The sequence below is a fragment of the Brienomyrus brachyistius genome, chromosome 13, assembly GCF_023856365.1.
Source record: "Brienomyrus brachyistius isolate T26 chromosome 13, BBRACH_0.4, whole genome shotgun sequence".
In the NCBI taxonomy this organism is placed as follows: domain Eukaryota; kingdom Metazoa; phylum Chordata; class Actinopteri; order Osteoglossiformes; family Mormyridae; genus Brienomyrus; species Brienomyrus brachyistius.
The window spans coordinates 9,338,207-9,364,574 of NC_064545.1; the positions used below are offsets into that span (position 1 = coordinate 9,338,207).

Consider the following 26,368-nt stretch of genomic DNA (forward strand, 5'->3'; position numbering starts at 1 on the left):
AGGCAAATAATGGACTAAGAGGGGAAGCAGGGAAGCAAACTGGCCCAGGAGAAAACTGTGTTCAGCAGTGGAAGTACCACAGCCCCCCCCCCCACCGCTTTGGGTTACATGGGGTAACCTAAGGCCCCCCCCCGGCTGAAGATGTTGTAGTGGTGCAATCAGAGAGGAAACTGGGGAGAAGACATTCGGAGGTTGCAGAGGCTGCTGGATGAGCTACCTTCTGGCCCAGGAGACTGACGGTGAGGAACATCCTGTCTCGTATCTCAGCCACAAACTGATACCAGCAAAAACAAAGTATGCTTTATTGACAAAACCCACATCAATGAACACCTGAGCATATATGCCTCAAATATACAGAGTATCAGCTCTTCAGCCTGTCACTGTTTTGTTCTTCAGTAGACTGGTTTCTGAGTTCTCTGCGAAAGAAACCTCATTGCATCAAAGCTAATACTGTAAACAGACAATATCCAAATCAAAAACTTAAACTATGCTTATACTATACCCTAGAACTCAAACCATCAGCATGTTTCGGTAGCTGATCACCAGTGCAACTATTAAACGCACACGACGTATGATAAAGGCTATTTCAAAAGTCATAAATTTCTCCCACTACCAAATCTGAAGTATCTATTTGCTTTCTGGCTTTAATGTAGAATTTGCAGCCATGTCCGACTCTCTTGGATGCATTAACACAGGGGTGGGGATACTGTTCCATGGTGGGCCGGTGCGGGTTTTTGGGATGGCCTCTCAATCAGCCAATAACAGTGGATTCCAAGAACTGGAGTTGAGAATCGCTGCTTCATTATTGGCTGACTGAGAGGTCATCCCAAAAATCCGCACCAGCTCTCCATGGATCAGGTTCCCTACCCCTGCATTAACGGGACCTGTGAATTCAAATTAAATAAGGACACTGTACTGCAAATAACTGTTAGATATCAGCCCACAACTCATCTGTGTGATGGTGTTGTGGTATCTTCCCACACTTTTTCCTAGTTCTCCAGAGAGACTCAAGGCCTTTGCCTTGCACTTGCTGTGCGTTTTGGCGGATCATCAATGGTGAGCTTCTATCAGTGCCACCTTCTTCATCAGCTGAAGGGCTTTAGCAACATCCGATGCTCTCCGTACTGAAAAACAGCACAGGTTTTAATTTGGTTACATATTGCTGATATCCACATATTTGTGATATAATAAAGCCGGAATCAACTGCAACGGTCCTTTTACCACATTTCAAGATTCGCTCATTTATGTGATGCTTGTATCCGCTGCTATTTACAGTAGAGGGAAGGGTTACAGTTTGTGTGGAATTTCAAGCCAAGCATAATACTGTACTTGTTGAGCTATAGGAGCTGTTTCCTGGTTGCTGAGTTCACAATTTTTCAGTCAACATACATACAGTAGAGGTGTCATGCTATTATACTGACACAGTCAATCAAAAAGGGATCATTTTAAATGAATACATAATTGCTGGATGTTGAAAGCGTATCTGTATATACTTACAGGACTTCCTCTGGTCCTTGGACCGTCGTCGTGGTCTTGTACTGGATGGCCTGTCTGTTGGATTTTGAGTGACAGATTTTACCAAGCAGTCCATGATTTCATCCGTGGCATCGTCCTGGGTACCAGTGCCGTCCTCTGCGGCTCCGGACAAATCGCAGGGACTGACCCTTCGTAAGTCTGACAGCAGACAAAAAGAAACTTGTTTTCATTTTGATTCAAAAGCCACAACAATTTTTACATTGAAAGCTACCTTTCGAATATCTTTATATATATATATAGAATATACTTAACAAAAGCGAGGCAGAATAGCTAATCAAGTGGTGTTGAGTTTAGGCCATACACATCCATGCCAATCATACCTCAGCCAAGAAACGTATTCCTATCAGTGCCAGTTTAACCACTATAGAGTTAGTGCTGGTGTAGTATACCGATTATTTTTTGTTTAGTATATTAGATAGAATATGGTAAATGTATGCGATTGGTGAATGTTTGGTTGTGTTATCTGGTTACACTAGATGAGTGGATGCTGGAATGAAGTGTAAAGGCAAAAGCAGGTTCTATTGTTGTTAATATTAAAGGTTATTTTAAATCAATGAGCTTAGCTGCCTGGGATAGTTTCTTACTTCCGCGTGTGCGCCGGGTGATGTGAGGCTCAGCGTTGGTAATCAAAACATTCTTCATGTTTTCATGTTCTTCCTGAGCAACTTCAGGTTCCGGAGTGGTGGAGACAGAAACAGGGCTCTCTTGGGGCTCTGAAGGCACAGCACTGGAGAACTTCTCAGTCTGGAAGAAGACAAGGGGGTGAAACAATCTCAGCTGTCTTCCAACCAATACCGCTCACATCTCACATCATAAAGACAACATCAAGAATTTATGCTGTCAAACTTAGTATAAATAAAAAATGGTTACGCATGTATCAGCCCCTATTTTCCGCGTATGATATCACCTCTCACCTCTGTGATCAGCTTCCCTCGAGTCTTGGTCCTCAGCCGCAAGGCATTCCGTTTTTGCTTCTGAGTCAGAACCCTTTCTCTGGTTGTATGATACTCCAGAGAAAAGCCACTGATGGTCTTAAAGAACTGGGTTACCTTTGCATCTCGGACAGAGTAGGAGGGATGACCCAGGTACAATAGAAAAGAGTGAAATCTGAAGGGAAAATTCTTACTTTACAAACTCATTAAAGAAATTGATCAAACTAATCCAGCTCGGGGTACAGTAGATGCAGTGATTTGTTTAAAACGTTCACCTGATGACCTGGGGACCCCCCCGGTTCCTACACCCCTGGGCATGTAGTTACGTTACCTGTTTATCAGCCGCCTGTGCACCACTTTGAGGACAATAATCCTGTCTGTGCAGTTCGTCAGGAATTTCGTCATCTTGTTCTTCAGCAGCACTTTGCTCTCATACTTGGAAACCTCCTTCAGACTGTGCCAGGATGCTTTACACTTCTTCTCCAGTTGGACCAGGTTGTCTGAAAGCTGGTCAAAATCAACCTGAATCATGGGGAATTGTTCGAGATCAATAACTAGGATATTAACCAACGTGGATGAAGAATAGCTAGACGCGTGTCCAGTGGCGACTGTGTTTGCGCTTGATTGTTGGACTTACTTTAGCAAAGTTTGTGACTGCGGGGATCTCAGAGTACAAATCCGATGTCTCTGGGTGGTTCTCTGTGATGAAGTTGCAGACGTGGTGCAGGAGAGACTGTTTATGCATCGTGTCCTTCACCTCTGCTACCTTCTCCAAGTAGCTCAGATCAAAGCCTTTGGCCTGCAGCACAGCCTACTGTGAGAGCTTTATTCATACCACAGATCCACGCCGTAGATCATGCTGACATCTCTGATTACAACAGTCTCCGAGTCAGCTGACACAGGTAACTGACAAAACTTCAACTAAAACATGCCAACATGCTAAAATGATAAAATACATTGATTACCAAGAATAAGCAGAAAATAAATCTATACTTTCCTGTGGGTATATCTACACCAACACTTGCTGAAGAGCTGTTCGTAGACTTAATACTTTAGTTGTTAATGAAATAATTATGCAAAAAATGTTATGTACTCACATTGGAACTGTTGAGAAAGTTTCCAAATGCCAAAAAGGTTGCAAGAATGCACTTTAGTGTTTCATTTTTAGCAAGCTGTTCCATTCCCAATTTCAGGTCAAACAAGGGTTCAGCAATTTCCTGGAGAACAAAGTACATGGAGGTTGAACCCGCAAGGCTTCCCTGCTTACCTGCTTCAGACAGCCTGACTGACCCTTCCATAATTCTTCATTCACATAGCATTCTTTTACACTGCTTGACATATTTAAATAAAAATGAGAACAGGAATGGCAACAAAGAATCAGACTGGCGAGGAGAAATATCAGAATGAGCAGATGCCAACAACCAGTGTTCACCTAATATCACAGGAGATGCTCAACAAGTGGACTTAATAATCTGACGAAGTTGACCTGGCAGGTGTGTTTATTTTCTGGGCTGGATTCCGGAGTCCAGCGCGGACTGTTCTGGAGTCCCTCTGAGTGACAGTCCCTCACCAGTGATTTCAGTATTTACCCATTTTTTACTTGTAGTTCCACTGCAGCAATGTTATTCTATTAAGCTAACGAAGTCACAATTGTGTGTTTTAATAACTTAAACAAGCTGAAAATAATAAACAAAAAGAATAACATTCATTCGCACCACTGAAGCCACTCTGCAGTGAGGAGTTACCCTAGGAGGACACTGACCTTCTCAAGTGTCTCATAGTTGAGCTTGAAGGCCCAGAGGTGCAGCCGGGCTGCCAGGGCGCTGATGGAGGACAGGCTGAGGAGAAACTGCTCTGCTGTCCCTAGAGCCACATCTGGATTGGCTAGTTGTGCCTCCTGGATCCTCTGCTTTTCCTCCTCAGTTGGCATCATGGTCAGAATTTTCTGACGCAGAAAGAGGACGCCATATTAGACTAATCAATCTGTGGGCTCTGTTTTGACAATCTAACACAAAGCATAAAGCGCAAGGTGCAAGTAACATTTATGCGTGTGTCCAAAATCCATTTGCTATTTTGACGATGGAAAAAATAGACTTTGCGCCAGCACAAGACACAAAGAGTAACCAACTAACTCTGTTAATTAGTCAGAGGTATGCTTTGTGCATGACGTGCAGTTAACCAATCAGGACGGCACGTCACCTTTAAAAGGCAGGAGCGCATGAGCTACAGCGGATTGCTGTTATAATGGTGAGTTTACTTGGAAAGCCAGATCGGTTTCCGGTCATGGAAATGGACCAGGTCTTACACGTGAAAATATGTGAGCACATCATTTACAGGAGTACCGCAGTTCCACTTAAGTCCTCCACTTTCTGCTAAACGTTCTAATTGAACACTCACAACCCAGTTTGTTTAAATATCCATGTGTGTCGATTAGTCAAATAGCTTATCAACAATACATAATTCTGAACTCGACGATGCTCGATATATCAGTTGTACTAAGTTGTACCCTGTAATAAAACTAATATAAATGATATACAATAAATGAATGAAAAACCATGTGCACAATAGTGCACACTCGTGTCAGGATCGTTCTAAAACGTGCTGTTTGAATATCGTTTAATAATACGTCATTTACTTTAGATATGGTTTTTGTTGGTCAAAAGCGCAATGTCAACAATGCGCCCAGACTCACCTCATTTAATAAACACCAAAATCATTCGTTATTTTGAAAACATGCACACTTGGTGTGGAAATGAGGAATGCGCTGGTATGAAACTAGCAAAACATCTCTGTCACACTTTAAATTGGCGCAAAACAGGGCCCTATGTGTGTGATAACTATCTAATGTACAGAATGAAACCGAAATGCTAATTTTGTCTCATAGTTCCATGGTTAATATATGTATTTTAAATGTTTTTTGCATTGCTTCCCAAAGTGTTGGGCAGCATTCTATGGACAAGAATGTTAAACAATTTTAACCAATACTTTATCCTTCACGATCCAATAAAAAGTCACAGTAGCTTTTACAGGGAGAGGTCTAGGAGAGCAACTCCAGGACTCCTACCTCAATACCATCTTTGGTGATTGCAAATTCGTCAAAATTAAGTATGGCACTCTTAATGACATGGATGGCAGGTAAGACAGTCATTCCGATGTTGATTGCATTACTCCTCTTGGCATCCAGGACGTGTATCTCAGATTTTTTCCCTTCAGCTGCCTTCTGTAGCAACAAAGCAGGAAAATATCATAGCAGGAAAAAAGCTTGGCAGGGAAATAAGACGACAGGGAAATAACACAGCAGTGAAATAAGACAACAGGGAAATAACACAGCAGTGAAATAAGACAACAGGGAAATAACACAGCAGTGAAATAAGACAACAGGGAAATAAGACGACAGGGAAATAAGACAACAGGGAAATAAGACAACCGGGAAATAAGACAACAGTGTAATAACATGTCAGGCAAATATTATAACAGAGAAATAACACAAAAAGGGAATTAGCACAGCTGGCGAATATCATGACAGGGAAATAACACGGAAGTGAAATAAGACAACAGGGAAATAACACAGCAGTGAAATAAGACAACAGGGAAATAACACAGCAGTGAAATAAGACAACAGGGAAATAACACAGCAGGGAAATAAGACAACAGGGAAATAACACAGCAGTGAAATAAGACAACAGGGAAATAACACAGCAGTGAAATAAGACGACAGGGAAATAACACAGCAGTGAAATAAGACGACAGGGAAATAACACAGCAGTGAAATAAGACAACAGGGAAATAACACAGCAGGGAAATAAGACGACAGGGAAATAACACAGCAGTGAAATAAGACAACAGGGAAATAACACAGCAGTGAAATAAGACAACAGGGAAATAACACAGCAGTGAAATAAGACAACAGGGAAATAAGACGACAGGGAAATAAGACAACAGGGAAATAAGACAACAGTGTAATAACATGTCAGGCAAATATTATAACAGAGAAATAACACAAAAAGGGAATTAGCACAGCTGGCGAATATCATGACAGGGAAATAACATGGAAGTGAAATAAGACAACAGGGAAATAACACAGCAGGGTAATAACATGTCAGGCAAATGACATGAAAGAGAAATAAGACAACAGGGAAATAACAGCAGGGTAATAATACATAAAGTGACAGGGAAATAACATGGAAGTGAAATAGGACAACAGGGAAATAACATGGAAGTGAAATAAGACAACAGGGACATAACACAGCAGGGTAATAACATGTCAGGCAAATGATATGAAAGAGAAATAAGATAACAGAGAAGTAACACAATAGGGTAATAATACATCAGGCAAATAACATGACAGGGAAATAACACAGCAGGGAAATACTGTAAAACATACACATGTACTGTCTGCACAGTTTTGTACTGTATGAATATAGTATGCAGAAGGATGAACAATGGATAACTACTGAAAAAGCATGAGGCATCAGATGAGGAGATATACTTACCCGGGGAGCAGAAAGCTCTTTGGCCTTTGACTCAAACAAGTTCTCTAGCTTAGCTGTGTCCACAGATATTTTTTGTAAGCCAACCCACAATGTACCATCTCCAAATCTGGATTTTCTGGGGCTGTCTATTTGCTTAAGCTCCTTCCAGAACAATCTGACTGTTTTCTTCTTTTTGGCAAAACCAGGTTCCAGATTTTGTATAGCGGGAGCCGGGGGCATGCCTGGTGGTGGTGGAGCGGGTGGAGGTCCCGTGTTAGTGCCACCTACGTGGAATGGGAGTGGAGGAGGAGATCCCATGTCCACACTCCCAAAAGGAAGGGGAGGTGGGGGTGGGATTCCAAAGCCAGGTGGTGGGAGAGGTGGGATGGGGGTCAGACACCCTGGGGACATACCAAGGTCAAAAGAGTCTATATCCAGGACATCAATGTCTTCCTCCTCTAAGAGATCAGAGAAATCCAATTCTTTGACTTTGAGTATAGAAGTTGGATGTCCCCCATCAAAGGAGTCCTGGCACTCCCTGGTCATTGGTGTCATCAGGGTGTTCTCCAGATCCCTGTAGTGTGTCTCCACATCAATGCTGTGCTGTGAATGCAAACGTCTGTACTTCTCTCGTGCGAGCTGTGCAGGTTCTGCACACACTGACTGTTTCTCTGCTGGCTGCACTTGGGACTGTGAGTCAATGCTATCCTGACCTAAACCCACGTCCTTTGAGTCTCCCATCAATGTGTCACCAGCCTTCAGCCCACTGTCATCTTGGATCTTGTCTTTTGCCTCGTTCAAACTCTTTGTTTTGTTGCTGTCACACAGCATGTCCACCTTCAGCCTGTTCTCACTGAAGGCTGCACGCTTCTCTTCTGCATTCTCCTGATGCTGAACTGCTTCACCTGTAATGGAGAAGTTGGAAACATCACATATTCTCCCACATGTATTTCACAAGGCTTAAAAACCATAGGTGACTAGTCCCGGTCCAAAAAGGAAAAATCCAAACCAGGATTTCATTTCAACCAAGCAGTTGAGTAATTTGTGATTCTGACTCTTGATACACAAATCGTTGGCTGAAACAAAATCCTGATCTGGATTTTTACTTTCTGGACCGGAACTATCCACCTTAATGAAACACTAAGAACATCATTACACCGCAAGATTCCACTTGTGAACAAGAGAGAGATACAAGAGAGAGATGTTACAGCTTACATTTGTCCGGCCACAGTCTTTGAAAGTGTTAGGTGGAATTAGGGCTGCACAATATGGCAAAACATCTAACCATGATGCTTTTTTTACATATTGGTCGAAACTGGTAATTATCGTTATATAATTCAAGTTAATATTTGCTTACTTCTTGGTTCCATTATTGCTTAAAATTCCCATGGAATTCCCCTTAAGCACATTCAGAAAATGAAAAATGGCCACAAATTGAATGGATGGTTTTGACATTGCTGGTAGAGTTGTCACCTGTCCCATAGTAACACATAAAAGGGTGTCCCGTATGTGTTTTTTAGCGGATTTTCTCCTTAATATCCATTTGTAAAGATGCTGTGGAGGCTATCGCCGTCTTCACCAACACTTGACGTTTCCTCTGAGGGAGAGCTCATCTCTTCCATGACTCATGTGTTTCTTCAAAACAGTAGCATGTCATGTGCTCCGCTAAGTGAATCAACCTTGCCGTGCGCTTGCTAGAGATTGTCCGTTCATAAAAGACGCATTTAAGCGCATTTATATTTAAAGGACAGCCTAGAATTTGAGTAGGTTGTCAGACATGCACTGTTACATACCCTTTCCATGTTACAAAGGAAACTTGTTTTACTTGACTTACATTTTCATTTATAGTTGTTCACTCAACCTTCAAATGCTTAAAAGAATAAAAATGTACAGTTTATGAAATAAGTGGAAAAGTGGTAAAAATGTGACTGGTAGTGTACCTGGGTATCTACATCACGAAAGACCTGACATGACCAACACATTTTTTTTTTGTTTTTATATAATCTTTCTTCATATTAAGTCTTTTGAGTACAATCCAGAGAGCAGGGAGATAAAGATCCTGGACATTAAGGCTGCTCCATTATGGCAAAAATCATGATCACAATCATTTTTGGTTGGTATTGAAATGGCCAAGGTGGTGCAGTGGTTAGCACTGTCGGCTCATACCTCTGGGACCCGGGTCCCCCCACAGTCCAAGAACATGCTGAGGCTAATCGGACTTGCTAAATTGCCCATAGGAGTGCATGTGAGAGTGAATGGTGTGTGAGTGTGCCCTGCGATGGGCTGGCCCCCCATCCTGGGTTGTGCCCATTGCTTCCAGGATAGGCTCCGGACCCCCTGCGACCCAGTAGGATAAGCAGTTTGGAAAATGGATGGATGAAATGGTCAATGGTTAACACAATTGGCTCTGGACGAATCATGCATTTCTTGAATTTTCTTTTTCTTTTTAACAATGGATGACCTCTCTAAATGTGATTCAACTGAGAAACAAAAAAATTAGGGCCCAGAAAGGAGAGTGCTGGATTTATAACATAAGGCAAAACGGTAGCATTACTGCAAAATGAAATGTGGCACAATAATCATTTTATCTCGATTATTTTGTTATGATAATCGTTGGAAGTCAAAATCGTAACTGAAGTTAAAATTAAGTCACAGGCCAACATGTGGCACTACCTTCTGCTTTGGTGCTGAAGCTAGAATCTATGGGAAAGTGGGATGTGTCTGGGTCAGGAAGGATGCCGTCCTCCTTGAATGCAGGTTCCTTGAGCAGATCACTTTCCATGTCCTGCCTTTTCCTGTTCTGTGATTTATTCAGGCTCAGCAGGAATGCATCTCTGCAAGGTAGAACAGGGTGCAAATAGCTATTAGACCCTGATACGTTACTTTTTATCATGTAATAAAATTTTCAAAATAATAATGGAATTTGTCTATACATACTTTTCACAAGGCAACAATATGTAATACAATCTTGCAGGTCTAAGATCTAGGTCTAAACATTCACGCCCAGAGCCTGTAATGCAATCTCTGTTACAGCACATTACTGCACGGTAGTCATATTTCACCAGCTTAATTCTAACCTTAATCTTAACCCAGACTGTACTGGTCAACTTGCATACCAGGCATTTTTCCAGTAGGGCATTAGGCATGTGGGTCAGCAAAATGTATTGAGTGACTCCCCGATAAGAAAAACGTATCGCTCTGCAAAATTTACCATGGGGCCACCAGAAACCAAACTTAACTCTAGTCAAACCGGTCAGAATCTGTCCCTGCCATGTCCCCATTTGGTCAGCAGATGTCACTGGCCGTCCAGTTTTTTCCCCATGGTTCTTTAGTTTTTGAACCTGTCTCTCCTCTGGTGTTTATCTGCATATCTATGTACCTACTCTTGCCTTGTTTCTCTGTTGGTCATTGTATTTGCTGTGCATTTGTACCTGCTTGTGGTTTTTAAGCATTTCCTATGTTTTTAGCTCCAGTTATTTTTCTTTATTATTGTCTTTATTATCAGTATTTCCTTGAGTGTTAGTTCTAGCTCTTGATATTTCTTGATGCTCTGTCTGCCTTTGTTTCTGACCCCTTGTGGTCCTTTTGTATTGGGTGTAGCGTGTGTTAAGTTTGGAAATGAAATCCCCTTAAGTCTTGGTGTCTGAACAATGCCTTAGGGATCGTCACTCCGTTCCTGTGCCCTATCGAGACAAAGTTTCACTGATAAATTACGCAAAGTAAGATATTTCCAACATTAAATACAGTAATAAACTACATCGTGCATTATTATACATTACTGTACACTCCCTCAAAAGAAAGGGATTCCAACATCTTAGCCTAATTCTTAAGAAACAACAGGGCGATGAAAAAGAATTCTGCATCAAGGGATGTTGGAGCAAAGCTTTTTATAGCAAGCAACGAGCGTGATCAGCGAGAACGCTGGAGGCAGAACGGATAAAAGTTCTGCGGGGAAGCCTGGGTGTGGGGACAAATGCAGATGTACTGGGCCTGACTGGGCTGGCAGATTCCATCGTGTTACAGCCTGTTCTCACTTGGCGTGTGGTTTGGAACTCAAACTGTTTATTTATGAAACTTGCTATTTTTTGGTCATAAACCACAGGTAACTGAAACTGTGGATACGGAGGAGCCAGTGTAATACGAAATATACTTTCCAGTAAACCACATTTTGTTGTTTAAAATTATGTGATTTTCAAAGTATCTGTTTTTAGGCATCAGTTTCAAGAGTAATATTTTCAACAGTTTAGGGTCTGATTTTAATGATGCATTGTAGTTGTATATTACGACTTGAAGCTGACTTGTTAGAGAATTGTTGGTAATGCGGAGCTTAATTTGGCAATATGTGAGACATCAGTGTTCTTTAGACACCAGGGTTCTTCCAGACCGCATGCATCACAACAAATGGGACTAATGCCTTTCACATTCATGCAGGAAGTATTCCTGTGCAACTCATTGATTTATGCATGCAGCATCCACGGCCACTTTCACAGCTTCATACTTACGTGAATTTCTTCAGAACCGGCTTGTCCATAGTTACATTACACATCTCTGGGCTGGAGAAAGGAGGAGACATGAGGAGAAACCCAGCAGTCGGTATAAATTAAGCCTTGTTTACTCTTCAGAGAAACACTTGAGGTGCACGGGCAATAGAGTCAAGATAAAGCATGAGAAGTATTTAATCCATGAAGCCACTGCAAGTTTCACTAAGAAACAATGGAGGAGAAATCCATCATAAGCAGACATCTCAAGGCAGTAAATGGACAATGTCTTCAGCAAAGTTGTTTTTGAGTCAAACCACTTTAGAACCCATTTTTACAAAGGGATTCTTTGCAGTAGATGACCACTATATGATCTTTAGCTAAGCAGTCTGGCCAAGCAGGAACATTCAAAATGATTAAATATGAAATGTGGCTGGGAGATAGGAACAACGTATCAACTTATCAACATAACAACATGAAAGTTTATGTTTGTATGGTTTATTTTAGTGCTGGGACAGTTAATGGGTTAACAGATGCCGTTAATTTTTAAATCATAATGCTTTACTGTGTCTTTAATCGCATTAACGCATGCAGTATTTTGATACCTGGGAGAATAGTGTGAGCAAAGATTTCTAATAGAGACATGATATTTCTGGGTTGTGATGTCACACAGAACCCCAGAATTCAATCTTGAATTGTACTAATATGGCACCCATAGGAAGCTGCACCATCCACTGTTCCTCTTCACTGTCTGCTCTACACACAGCCCCCAAAAAGTATGGAGCCTGTTGCTCTTACTGTTCCTTCACCTCGTTCGTGGTTCTGCCCCTGTTATTGTGACGTGCTTTAGCCCAGTGACCCATTTTCTAGAATTCGTTGCAGCTAGTCTACTTTGCACGACAATATTTATTACTCTTGTGTTGGGGTTTCCCATTTCTAGCCACATTTAGTTTCAATTCCAACAAAATATCTGTCTTTTGGCTTCTCCTACTGCCGTTTTACTCTCACGTTCCTCTTTTGCGTGTGCCTGACTTCCTGCACAGCACCCATTACCTGTCCTTGCAAATGGACTTGATAGGCTGTCTATTTTATACATTTTAATTGCTTTAATTTATTAGCATCATAAAATATGTTTTAAGTAAGTTGTAAGTATACAGACATTATTCACGTTACTTTTAATATTGGTGCAGGTGCAAATTCTTGTACGTTACATAGACTGTAAGTCTGTAACTATGTTTCCTCACTCTCTATCACCTTCCCCATGATTTGCTGAATGCTTTGATATTAGCTGTGAATTCTGGGGTTCTGTTTAACTTCACAACCAGGAAATATCATATGTCTATTAAAAATCTCTGCTCACGCTATTCTCCGATTTAGGTATCAAAATGTAAAACCAGCTCATTCAGAGAGAAGACTAAAGCTGTTCACTATTTCCTTGTGCAGTCCAGGTGGGCAGCTACATGACACACTGTGAATAATTTAGGGAGTCACTCTACGGCAGCTGAAATTGGGCTAATAAGGAGGATTGAGGAGATTCATAAGACTTTTCAGGAATAAGCCAGACATGACATAGTTTGTATATGAACAGCCCTATGCCATGTACACAGCATAAAGGGTTCCTCTGCCATTACTCCAGAGAGTCAAAGAAGAGCTATGCAGAATGAAGGCTGATGGCATCATAGAGAAGGTGACACAGCCCACCGACTAGTGTGTACCAGTGGTGGCAGTCTTAAGGAAGAACAACACAGTTCTAATCTCTGTGGACTTGAAATGACTGAACCTGGCTGTAAAGGCTTATCCTGCCAACCAAAGAGGAGATCATCCCAATGCTAAGTGGAGCTACAGTGTTTTCTCTTCTCTTGATGCCACAAACACGTTCTGGCAAACACCTCTACACCCAGGGAGCAGCAAGCTAACAAGACTCATCACACCCTTCTCTCACTATTGTTGTCAACGGCTTCCTTTTGGAATCTAATGTTCCCCAACGTTACAGGACCTAGAGGGCATGGCAGTGTTTATGGATGATATGTTCATGTATGGGCCACCCATGAAACTTATCCTTCTGGGTCGCGGGGGGTCCGGAGCCGATCCCGGAAGCTATAGGCAGGAGGCAGGGAACAACCCAGGATGGGGGGCCAGCCCATCGCAGGGCAAGAAAAATTATGAATTATATTATGGTAATTCTCAATGCTAGCTATTTAAAAAAATATTACTCTGATAAAATATTTTGTCATATTGTCCAGCCCTCAAATGAAGTCTTTCAAACAGTCTGTGGTTGCAGTCACAGCACTTACCTGACAATATCACTTTGGTGCAATCTGTCAGGTGGAGGATTTGAAGGCGGCAGCAAAGACACACAACAGCATGGTGCAGAAAGAGATTAGCCAAACAGTATGAGAGGAGAAAAAAAATAGAATGACTGAAAATCGAGTTTATGAAGGTTAATATATGATACATAAGGGGAAAGTGAGGGGGCTGCTATGCATGTGTGTCGCTGCAAGTCAAGATGAAAAGCAAAAATTCGAAAGCATTGCTGGTTCATCGCTTTAATTGTGTAAGTGATTTCTTAAATATAAATCACATATTGGCCTGTTTTGTGAATGCATTTAAAACCTCTAAAGGCATGTTAACACTGTTTTCTTTATGTGACATGTTCCTACACTGAATGACACTGTGGCATTCTCTCAATACTCACGCTCATTCTGTCCATCCAGTACCAATAAATGTTTCATCTTACAGAGTACTATACCACGGTGGGCCTGAAAGCCTAGCACACATCAGCATTAATGCAAAACGGTAATATTAAGAAGACGCAAAAACATCAAAACATTAAGATTAGTCAAATTTTGCGCAATGTTAGATTCCATGTGGTGTGATGTGTTTTTAGTGCACCGGTGATAGAGCTAGTCATGTAAACGCAGTAATCCTGTTATTAAAAACACATGTAAACGCCTTAATCGGGTTGCAAGGAAACAGTCAGTCAGCTAACACACAAAAAAATGCACTAATTTCTTGACTGAGAAACTGCATGTTCCTCCTCTGTATGTTACGAAGGGCTGGGTGATATGGACCAAAAATCATATCTGTATTTTCAAGCAGAATAGCCATACAGTACACAATATTTTCTGTAAAGTGTGCTAAGATTTCCACTTTAAATAAAAACCAAAAACCACATGTGAGATAAAACAAACAATTGTGTGTGGGCTTCCTTCCCCCTTAATTATACAACAATAATTCTTTATTCTGAACACAAGCCTGAAAATAAACACAAAAGTCGACATATGTCTGTATCTGTTGCATGGGTTAAATAATGCGGCCAAGATATAAAAGTGTTTCACTCAACTATGTCCATCAAAAGACTCATTCTTCTGTCTGTTTGTGACACTGCTCTCAAAATAACGTGAAGGTTTTTATCAGCTCACAAACAATCTAAATCTAAAACCTATTTAACACGCAGGGAAGTGTTTTCTGAATTAGCAGCGAATTAACACTAACCGAGTACCATCGATATCTGTGCCAGAGGGACGACATTGAGAGTTGAAATACTGCCCCCTGTGGCACGGACCACTTCCATTTTGAAAACTACAACACATTAAGAAAACAACATATTAAGAAGGCACTAAAAATGAAATTTGTTTTTGTTTCACCTTTATGGTTTTGTGTCTTCTTAATGTTTTTCCATTGTGTTAATGTTGATGTGTTGGGGGCTTTCAGTGCCACCGTACTACACTCTATGTCACTCTCCACACACAGTGTCAAACATAATACTTGTGCTCATACTGCCCATTGAGTGACATTGAAAGTTTCGTCTTACATTGTTTTAAGGTGCCAATTGGCCAGTAAGCTGGAATTCTATCATTAACCCCAACAAATGCCCAAACTTCTCCCTTTGACCCCCCAAATGCTTAATACTTACTTTAAAATGTTTCTGGATTTGGCACTGGGCAGCTGGTCTGGGAGCAGCTGGCTTGGGTTCTCCAAGGGAACAGGTTCCGTAGACGATGAGCTGCAAACAGGAGACATGCTAACAGTGATCAGCTGCACTAGACTGTTCCAGAAGTGGAGCTCTTACATTCTAGATTTCATCGTTTGTCTGATATGGACAATTATACCACAGGTGTCATGAAATTCCATAAACGATGCATGAATGATGTTGTTTTGACACAAAAAATCCACTCATTCCCGAACCATTCCATTTTTATTAAACAAATGGCCTTTGCATTACCATTTTTGATTTTGATGGAATTTGACATGTGAATTATAGAGCTCAGAAATGTCTATCTATCTATCTATCTATCTATCTATCTATCTATCTATCTATCTATCTATCTATCTATCTATCTATCTATCTATCTATCTATCAGAATCTTGGTGTTGTATTTCACTCTGGTCTCAAGTTTGATAAGCAAATAAATTCTGGTGTTAAGTCTATCGTCTTAGAGTCTTAAGGTAGGACTGGGCTAAGTTTTCCCTCAGTGATTTCAAGACCATAATCCATGCTTTTAGTTCATCACCTCGAGATTATTGTAATGCACTTTATTGAGGGGTCGGTCAATCTTCATTTTTCATGTTTCATCTCCAGCTGGTGCAAAATGCTGCAGCACGTTTAATACTGTAACTGGATCCAATAAGTCAAATTACTCCAGTTTTAGCTTCAATGCACTGGCTGCCAGTGAATATCAGAGTTTTTGAGTGAGCTTATCCCTCATACTGTCCAAGTGGAGCATTAAGGTCTCCTCACAAGCTTCTGCTTTTTGTCCCAAAATGTCGTTTGCGACGAAAAGGAGAAATGTGCTTTTTCTGTGGTGGAGTCAAAATTGTGGAACAAGCAGCCGCTACATGTTCGAGCAGCACCCTCCACTGATTGTTTTAAATCTAGACTAAAAATTCACCTACTGCACAGTGGAACCTCAGTTCTCAAACTTAATCCTTTCCAGAAGACTGTTTGAAAACTGATTTGGTTGAAAAGCAAAGCATTTTTTCCCGTAAGAAATAATGTAAATTGGGTTAATCCATTCCAGATCCCCAAATGATTGCCTATCTAAACCTGAATAAATACATACCTAATGATAAAACTACAAATAAAAACTCTAGAATCCATCCATCCATCCATTGTCCAAACCGCTTATCCTATTGGGTCGCGGGGGGTCCGGAGCCCATCCCGGAAGCAATGGGCACGAGGCAGGGAACACTCAAGAATCCATCCATCCATCCATCCATCCATCCATTCATCCTCCCACCCACCGAAAATCTGTGGAGCAATTCCTTCTGTTTTTAGGGGCATTCTGAGATTTCTTGGAGCATTTTTGCCCTTTGGCTAAAACATAGCTTAGGTTCCCAGATCTCTCCACAGGAGCACCCCAGCCATTCAATGTATTTGTTAAATTTTGCCACTAGCTCACTTAATCAGTTATTAAACATGATGATGCATTGACTAGCCAAACAAGGCATATTAATCATTACTGAACAAAAATATGTTGCACAATAACAGAAAATACTGGTTTAGAACATACTGGCAGACATAAAATCGTAGTATGACTGCATCATAGAACGCATGACGATAAAATGTCTTAAACCTTGACATTGGTTTTGCTGGGGTCATCAAATCTACAAACACAATGCATATAAACACTGCACTGACCTGCACGAATCTGCCAATTGTCCTCCAGTAACTGGACTTCTGGAAATTTCCACTGGAGAATAATACTGGCTGACAAACGTCTGCCCACTAGTGAACAAAGAGACAGCACAGGATACATTAGTAAAGACGTGTGCAACAAATCTACAAGTAATTTCCAGAAACAAAGGAGTACTGTACATCAACCCATCATCCATTCGCCACTTATCCAGCAGCACCTACCGCAGGAAGCCCAGGACAGGACACACCTTAGCTGGAATGCCAGTCCAACGCAGGGTGCAAACATTACAGTCAAACCAACGGGAATGTGTGAGCATGTGCAGAAAGAACCTGCGGAACTAGCAGAACCTTCTCTCGAAGCAAAAAATGTCAAGACCGAAGTTATCCTGAACTGAGGTTGTAGAGTCTTATTTGGGGCATATTTGTTAACTGGAGGAGACCATAATGATTGGGTTTACGGTAAACAAGAAAAAGACAGCAACAAGAATTAAAAGAACATTATAGACGAGTGTTGTCAATGTTGTTACCAGGAGTTAATATCAACTTACTTATAGTTATATACTTCATATATGTTACACACACACACACACTAGTTGGTCTACCTATTTAAATGGGGACCGTTCATTCATTACTATGGGAATAACCCTAATCTCAATCACGACACCCCAACCCCCTACCCAGCCCTAACCTTAACCATAAGTAACCAACCAAAATACAATGACAAAACTTCTCCTTTTTTGATTGCATTCACAGATTTTTTTTTTTAAAAACTGAGATTATCCAAATGGGGCCCTGAAGAAGTCCCCAAAAGTAAGGAAGTTTCAGGTTTTACTGTGGGAAGTTTGGTCCCCAAATATGCAAACCCACACACACACACACACACACACACACATACAGTTCTCCCTTGTACTTACAGTATTGAGGTGGTGTCCTCTGGGGAATTTATGGGTGAATTTATTTGAGATTCATACTCTGAGGAGGTGGTAAGGTCTTCTGATTCTGGGCTTAATTGCTCAGAAGGTGGGCATAGAGGTGAGGGGGGGCACGGCGAGTTGCTCGGGGACCGTGCCAGCTCTGCAGGGGGCTGCCAGGGAAATGTCTCCTTCTTGGTTTCTTCCTCCACCGAAGGCGTGGCCCTCCTGCGCTCCTTCCTAATGTGTGCCACAGGCTCTTCCATCTCTCCATCCTCATACTTCAAAGCATTCTGTAGGTCAAAACATAGACATTTTGACATTTTCAACTAATGTGTTGAGCTGTTTCTCATACTCATGTATTGTGCCTTAATTTCCACCTCATATATAGATAATTGTTGCTTGAGCTCATCGTCTGTCTCCTTGCTGCCCATGTGCATCTGCACAATGCTCTCCATCCCTTGCTCCTCCAGGCAGTCTGTGACATCATAAAAGGAGTCCTGGTCTGGAAGTGCTGCCAAGGTCTAAAAATGGACAGAAGGTCTACCGGTAACAGGGCTGCCTTAACAGAGTGAAAAGCATTGACTTAATGACCCTATTACTACACATATTCAACACATGAACATATGAATATGAATGAAATGGCAGCTTAAATTGTGTCCTACATCAAAGTATCCTCCCTGACATGGATTATCTGGTCACCCTATCTACAGATATTAACTATCCTGAAAACCTATAATGAACTTCTATCAGATGTGCTGTAAAACCAATCCAAGCATTACAAAATGCTCTGTCACAAAGGTTGGACAAGAACTGGAGAAGAATCACTGTCCTGAGCTGTAGCTGCTATGAATTAAGTACTTAGCAGCAGACTTAACTAGATGACTTGACTTATTATTTTGATGCAGGAATTAAGGTGGAGCAACACCAGCAGATTCCTTCAGATCCCAATACTCTAATACCATTTAACATTCACTTTACAAACTCCAGTGTGCTTGACGTCACATTGTAGTCCATAATCCCAGGCTCACATTAGACAGGTTACCTTATTGATGAGGGACATGGCATAGACCAGGAGCTCACTGTTTGTTCCATTCCTATCTTCCAGGATTTCAGTCAGATAAGACCAGGGCTTCACCCCTTGGAATGTACACAGAAATGCATATAGAGTGATGTCCACACACACAGCCTATGATATCCTTGCATTTCTGTGCATAAGAGAAGTCAGTCACCTACCCCGTTTGTGATCGATGGTGTTGACAGCTTGAATGAACAGTTGGGCATTTGACTCGATGTACTCCACGAACACTATGAGCATCTTGAGAGCTGTTTTTGCCAGCAGTCTTGACTTGAAAGTAGCAGATGGAAAATGTCAGGGCAAAGTCAATCAATGCAATCAATGCAACTGGTCTCTGCAAGATGCTGCTATACTCTTCTTCTACACTGGAAAGACTTTCCCCGCAGTTATTGAGCTTAATATGCGTAAAATGTTTAAGACGGGACAATTCATTTGGACTATCTTAAATAAAGCATAAAAGTAATACACTTTTTCTTTAACTTTTAAAATGTAGCAATAGGAAACTTACCACGCTACCACTCAGGGCATATAACCACTGCAGAGTTTCATTGTGAGCAATGATGCCGTTCATTCCATCAACAAACAGCATTATCTGGCTTAGAGCTGGCAAGAATAAGACAGCTTTTAACTCCATCAGCTTTTTTTATTCTTTGATAATATTTTGCAACCCACAGACTGCCACATAAAACATTCTGGCATCCAGAAGGAGATTTGACCCACAGACGCTCCTACCTTTTAGAATGTAGTTCTGATATTTCTGATCTGCTTCTGCTCCAATACTGAGGAAGCATGTTAGTCCACTGCAATTTACAAACTCTGGTACCAGATCTTTGTCATCCTGAAAAAAAAACCCATAAATGTCTAGCAGAAGCTGGTGATTTTCACGCTGAAATTACAAATTTATTGGACCCTTAATTGTAAACTCTATAATCTGGGAAATCTAATTCAATATATAAAGACTTATAAAGGCATTTCCATGTCTATATATGTGTAAAATTAAGAATTTGTACTACAATCCCTATTATATGTAGTTCATTCAAATGATGAAATATGTTAGGTTGAGAACACTTAGGTTAGGTAACTTCTTGTGTACAGTGGTGCTTGTGTGTAAATTAAGCTGACTGCTATTATTAGGAGTTTACCTCAAAGATCCGCTTCAGAGAAAATAAGGATTTCTTAAACTCAGGTCCAGGAGTGCTGTTCAGTTTTTCTGACACAAGGAAGATAATATCATCCACATTGTTAATCCTACTGATGGCCAAGATCCAGGAACATTAGAAAAGGCATCACAAGTATCAAATTTTAATTATGAAGTGCTCTGTGCTTATTAGAATATGCTGCCTCGGCTCACGATAATCCTGTACTGGAAAAATGCTTATTGAGGATGGGGGAATAGATGAAAATACGAGTTTCAGGACCGCCTAAATTACATTTCAGTTATACAGCAAATACAAGCAATTAGTCATGAAAGATCAAAAATTCAGCCTCACAGGCATTCTCTCCAGTCTCAATAGGATTATAGAACTGCAAATAATTACCCCGACTTTACATGACTGGCAGCTGACAACTAGTTATTGATGAAATTGTGAAATCATGAACTATTTCACAATTGAATGATGAATTGTGTGATATACCTGGACACACACAATCCAGGAGAAGGTGGAAAGACATTTCGCCGCACAGTGGTACAGTGTATAATTTCATATGTCACAAATAAAAATGTAAACTTTATACACACACACACACACACACACACACACACACACACACACACACACACACACTGTACCAATCATAAGTTTGGACACACTAACCCATAGAAAGGTTTATTTGTACCATTCTCTGCATTTAAGAATAGTTATAAAGACGAGTATATGAAATAACATATATGCAATTATGCAATGAACAAGTAAAGCACTAAGCAAAAAAGAAACAAATTGTTGGGGGGGGTGGGGCAGCTCTGTGGGTTGGGACGGATTAAAATCCCGTGATCAGTAGAGTGATGCCACCACTGGGCCCTTGAGTGAGGCCCTTAACCCCATTTGCCCCAGGGACTGGCTGACCCTGCAGTCTCCTCTATGCCAGTTTCATGAGGCAGCTCCCAGGGATTCATTTCCAGCTGTCCTGAAGGAGGTCCCATATATGCTGAGCACTCACTGGCCATATATGCTGAGCACTCACTGGCCATATATGCTTAGCACTCACTTTCCTTCACCATCTGGCCAGGCTCCCCCAAAACCATCTCTCCTGTGTTGGTCAGGTGGCCAAGTCGTGTGTCAAGTCACTCTATCGCTCCCCTTTATAGGCAGCTTGGTGTGTCCAAACATTTGACTAGTACTGGATATGTAGCTGAATATGTCTCAAATTAATTTAAAAAGTAATTAACTTTTAAAAATTCTTTTTTTCTGTAAATTAAATCTGCTCGCCATCTATTAATAGATGACATGTACAACCATTATCTAACTAACAAAGTGGACCTTGTTAACACAGCATTTTTCAGACCATCCCAGCATTCCCTGACATATCTGTAAGGGAAAACAGGCTCCACCTCTTGGCCTTATTTCAGTGCTGCTACCCAGCCAACTAAGTACAGCAACAAGTTATAACATACTTTTGTAGGTATGGAGAAGCAGGATACTGACAATGAAACATGCAGCGACAAAGATCACAGTAGAAATGTTGGGGAAACGACTTAAGTGTTTCAGATTTATACACTGATATAATTATCGAGAATGACTAATACACCCACTGCAGAAAAGCAGATGGGTTCATGGTAAGATTTTCATTTTACAGACACCAGACTGTAGCTGTACCAGTCCTAGCTGATGTGGCGCCCCCGGTAGGCATCACTGCTGGCACCCCGGTGGGCATCACTGCCGGGGCCCCCAGTCAAATTGGGCGCCCCCTCAGAAATTGGCACCCTGGGCAGCTGCCTGTGTCACCTATAGGAGTGACTGGCCCTGGACTGTAGTATTAAAACCGCGGATTATGGAGTTTCATTGTTCTATGGTGTTGTATTGCATTGTGTTGTATTCTATTAGTCAAACTAAAGTTTTACATCACATTACAAAAGCCTTAGCATGAAAAGAGGCTTAAGGTTGCCAGGCTTTTTATTTAACACCATTTAAATGTCCAACAAAAACACATTAACTTTAGCTAAATGCAGTTAATTCCAAAGGTCTATGGATAGCTTATTAAAATCCCTGCTTGTCCATAGCACTGCAAGTCAAATGTGCATAAAGTTTGTTTTGTCTGCATTTCATCTGGGTTCTTCATTTCCACCACAGAGTTTTTGCCTTTTTAATTAATCTGGTGTCCTTTGTGGTGTCTGTTCCACCTTCATCAAATTAAGTACGGCAACCTGCCACATCCCAGCCACCACATCCGCCTGACCCTCCTGTCTCCACCCACATGTGGCCCTGATGGGCCGCACCTGATGCTTGTTTCCGGCTTTACACTGTGTTTTTACGTACCTGTTTGTCTTATACTTGCTAGTGCACGTGGACACCTCTCCTGCTCCAGTCTCTTGTCTGTCCGTTTCCTTCCCCACACTATCCTTCCCGTTTTGACCCCTCGCAATCTTGTTAATTTCCAGTTTTGCTCTTTGAGTCGAATAAAATCCCTTTGATCTTTTCGCAACACCTGCCCTCGAGTCCATCGTCCCTCGTAACGTGATACAACTCTACTTATAGAGAAGAGCCAAATTGCAGCTACATTCTCATGACATCTGCAACATTTTTAAAATCACCTTTCCTCACAACATGAACAAAGTATTGTATTATTGTGATTGTTTTGAACTCTCACAATGAAGAGTACTTTTGAAAAAGTTGCGTGTAAAAAATCAAGTGGTACGGATGCATGGCCAGCTGCTGTTTAGCATCTTAGGTAATCACACAAAGGCGGTCTGTTTACAATCATAAAGGACATGAAAAGTACAGCAATTTCACATCATACTAATTATTACCTAGAATGAAATGGACTCGCACGGACAGATGTGTTCTCAGAATCAGGATGGGCTTCTTTCCCTTGCTGTTGAAAAAATGAGAAAAAGAAACATCCTTACTGCGGAACACTATCAACATTAAAATAGATATAAAGATGTAGTATCTTAAACACTTTTATTCCTGTCTTGGTCTGACCTCATTGGTACACTAGTATTAATGTGATGTTCTGCAGACACACTCAGCTCTACAGCAGCACACATTCAACACTGAAATTCATCCATCCATCCATTTTCCAAACCGCTTATCCTACTGGGTCGCAGGGGCACTGATATTCATGTACGGGAAAAATAAACAAACCGACAATGACTGCACATGACTTGGCTGTGACAATTACATCGCACATTAAATAGCACATTAAATAATCGAATCCTACACATCTTGACCTCTCCCTTGGTTACGACAGTTATGCACAGGGATCAGCGATTTCCCGTTCTTACTCGATATCATCATAAAATGCTTCCAGGTCTTCCCGCTGTTCATCCAGGGTTAACTCCAAATCCAAGTAGTTTCCATTGGAAGCCAGCTGAAGAGTACAGTCTTCCAACTAGACAGGATCATATAAAAGGGGCGAGTCAGCTTTCACCCAAACAACAATGCAGACTATGAAAACGCTATAAATAAGCTGGAACATGGTATACATCAAAAGGTGGGATATAGTGGTCTGCTGTTGTCAAGACTAAAACAATAATAAAGTCTGAATATAAGCGACCAGAACAAAATATATACTTATACAGCAAGTGGGTCTATTAATAACACTTTACTTGAGGAGGCACAAGTAAATTAGTAGCATAGTTACTACTCAAGTATAAATCATAAACAAATATAGTAACTTTATGATTGATTAATGATAAATGAACATGGTATCAGTATGTGACTATCACTTAGTCGTTGGGTTTTTTACATTAATACAGTAAATGGGAATGTATTGCTACATTATTTGTGCCCCCTCAAGTAAAGTGTAGAAACGTCCAGAAAGTACAAATCCACACCATGATTTTGTTTCAACCAACCAGTTGAGTACTCTGTGACTGTGCCTCTCTATATTCAACAGGTTGGTTGAAATAAAACCTTGGTCAGGATTTGTACTTTCTGGGCCTAAATTTTCCACCTCTGCTAATGCAAGCACTTATTCTTCATAATAAACTTTAAAATGGCATTAACTCGACACGTGTAAAAGCGTCGAATTTGCACCTTAAATGTGCAAATGTTAATCGTTTAAATAGCAAAATCATTACCGTCAAACAGACAGCCTATTGGCATGTACCGAAAGGGAACTAATATTCAAACCGAAAGACAATGTAATCCGGACCGCGCAATCGATCCCGACCCCCCACGTCCTCGAAATCTACCGAATGAGAGAGAACCCCCCCCCCCCATTTACAAACTGCCTTTGTGCCGCTGATGAAAAATTAGAGAACCTCTGCTCTACAGCAAAAATATTAAATGACTGCATCTCCTATTATTGTAATTCAAAGATGTAAGAACATTCATCAATATCAAGGGTGAAACTGACCCTGTTTAAAAAAAAAAGGTTGAAAATATAAAGCAAAAGTGCACGTGTACACATACATAAACACACAAATACGAACCTTTAGTGGAGCCAGCAACACTTTATGAATCCCGGCGATTTGCTCACTCAGTGCGATGTTTTCTTGGACATCATAAGGTATTGGTCTTCTCGGCTCGGGGAAGTTTCCGTACAAGAAAGGGTCTGCATCGTCCAGATATTGAACTCGGCATGTCAAAGCCATGTTTCTGACCAAGGAGAGCAGATCACTCGCTTAATGGTGAAAGTCACCCTCAGCCATATACAGGGGCAAATGGGGCTTTTACGGCTGGAAGTAGATCACATCAAATAGAAACTCTCTTAAGTTGATACGTCTCTCCAGAGCTGTGTGACGAAGAAACGACTAACCTAATGACTCATGCAATTGGAAATAGACTTACTCCATGATTCCAGTTAGGATACATAACATAATAATGAAACACATGTCGCAAATAGAACATCAGTAAGCCGGTGTGACTTAGGCTGGGTAATACTGATATTTTTTCAAATTAATTAAATGTTATTATTTGCGCTGTAAAACACAGGTGTCTGTAGAACACCCCCTGGTGGCGCAATAACGTTGCAGGAAAGGGGTTCCCAGCCACGTGTAAGCTGGCGTACTTTAGGAAGCCAGATAATACTGTGTCGCCAGTTTTGTACGTCTAACTGTAATTCTGCATATAGCACATTTAATTATTTAACGACACTTTTATGTAACACAACATATAATTGATATTAGTGCCTCAACTGTGATATCACTCTGCAGACCACAGTGCTACAGAGTCTTGTTTGTCTGTAAAACCAGGCTGAAAATCTGCTTCTACCCCGGACCATGATATTTTTGACCACACAGCACCCCCTCTCTCTCTGATAACTATGTGTAATCTGTTTAATGGCATTAAATGTATACCCACCATGACTGTTTTATAATGTACTATCCCCCTAACCAACTGCATCTCAACCACTGTGACTGCTCCTTTATTTCCCTCCCCTCTCCCCAATACAATAGCTATCTATTTTACCCCCTCCCCCAATGAAAATTCTGTGTTTGTTTCTTCCCTCCAGTTAATGTTGTGCACCTGTGAGTTTCGATTCCAATGCCAGCATATTTCATTTTTATGCTTCTTGTACAGTACAGTACTACGCAAAAGTCTTAGGCAGGCAAAAGAAATGTTTGAAGCCATTTATCAGGGTAGTAAGTGTACGTTTGCTCAGAGCAACAAAGACAATTTAACATTAAGAGATGCATATTAAGAGTAATACAATAAAATCAAGTAAAACATTCTTCTGCTCTCCAAAAAGTTGCCGTTATCTGGTTGAATGGCTGTATGAAGACTGCTTCAGTTACCAAACTTCTGGTCAAGGGCACCATTCCACGTGTTCATTAAATTTAACCACCAGCTCACTTAATTAATTAACTTGATTAGTTAAAAACATTAGTGATATATTGATTGATACGAGGTGAGCTAGTGCTCAAGTCAAAAACCACATGGGTGTATTGTGTGGTTGCTGGAAATAGGTTTTGAAATGACACCGACTTTAACAATAATAGCATAGGTTTGCACCAACAGGAAGATAAGTTAAACGTCATTGTCTTTGACAACCTAAGTTGTTTCACAGTACTGTATATCAATTTTTTAACTTGCCGTCTACAGGCTTGCTCTAATTGATATTTGTACGGTGATAATAAAGGAATCTTCTTTTGACCTGGAGATTCTGGAGATATATATATATATATATATATATATATATATATATATATATATATATATA

The 26,368-nt window shown here is 40.9% G+C and overlaps 1 protein-coding gene across 3 annotated transcripts; it reads right to left on the reverse strand.

Moving 5' to 3' along the window:
• Window positions 1–278: 278 nt before the first annotated feature.
• Window positions 279–25,086, reverse strand: LOC125706864 (FH1/FH2 domain-containing protein 1-like). 3 transcript variants are annotated; one of them, XM_048973708.1, is made up of 25 exons: window positions 24,639–25,086; window positions 23,487–23,593; window positions 23,010–23,074; window positions 20,188–20,255; window positions 19,778–19,883; window positions 19,554–19,648; window positions 19,204–19,315; window positions 19,013–19,107; window positions 18,348–18,491; window positions 17,971–18,260; window positions 17,060–17,146; window positions 15,335–15,424; window positions 13,713–13,736; window positions 11,443–11,493; window positions 9,614–9,774; window positions 6,962–7,845; window positions 5,533–5,688; window positions 4,231–4,413; window positions 3,566–3,685; window positions 3,106–3,267; window positions 2,800–2,990; window positions 2,451–2,643; window positions 2,121–2,280; window positions 1,498–1,674; window positions 279–1,124 (listed from the first exon to the last, which is right to left on the reverse strand). In XM_048973708.1, exons 1-25 carry the CDS (start codon window positions 24,798–24,800, stop codon window positions 1,051–1,053), a joined length of 3,957 nt encoding a protein of 1,318 aa, XP_048829665.1. In that variant the 5' UTR covers window positions 24,801–25,086; the 3' UTR covers window positions 279–1,050. The 3 variants fall into 3 exon arrangements, with proteins under 3 accessions (XP_048829665.1, XP_048829666.1, XP_048829667.1); XM_048973709.1 differs by lacking the exon at window positions 13,713–13,736; XM_048973710.1 differs by lacking the exons at window positions 19,778–19,883; window positions 20,188–20,255; window positions 23,010–23,074; window positions 23,487–23,593; window positions 24,639–25,086 and having other exon boundaries at window positions 19,204–19,310; window positions 19,554–19,650.
• Window positions 25,087–26,368: the final 1,282 nt, after the last annotated feature.

Coding starts and splice junctions, on each gene's coding strand:
- LOC125706864 (XM_048973708.1), bottom strand. CDS start 24,800: ATGGCTTTGACATGCCGAGTTCAATATCTGGACGATGCAGACCCTTTC. Junction 18,492..19,012: donor CCATGTCCCTCATCAATAAG/GTAACCTGTCTA, acceptor GTCCATTTTTAG/ACCTTGGCAGCACTTCCAGA. Junction 5,689..6,961: donor AAGAGCTTTCTGCTCCCCGG/GTAAGTATATCT, acceptor TTGTTGCTACAG/AAGGCAGCTGAAGGGAAAAA.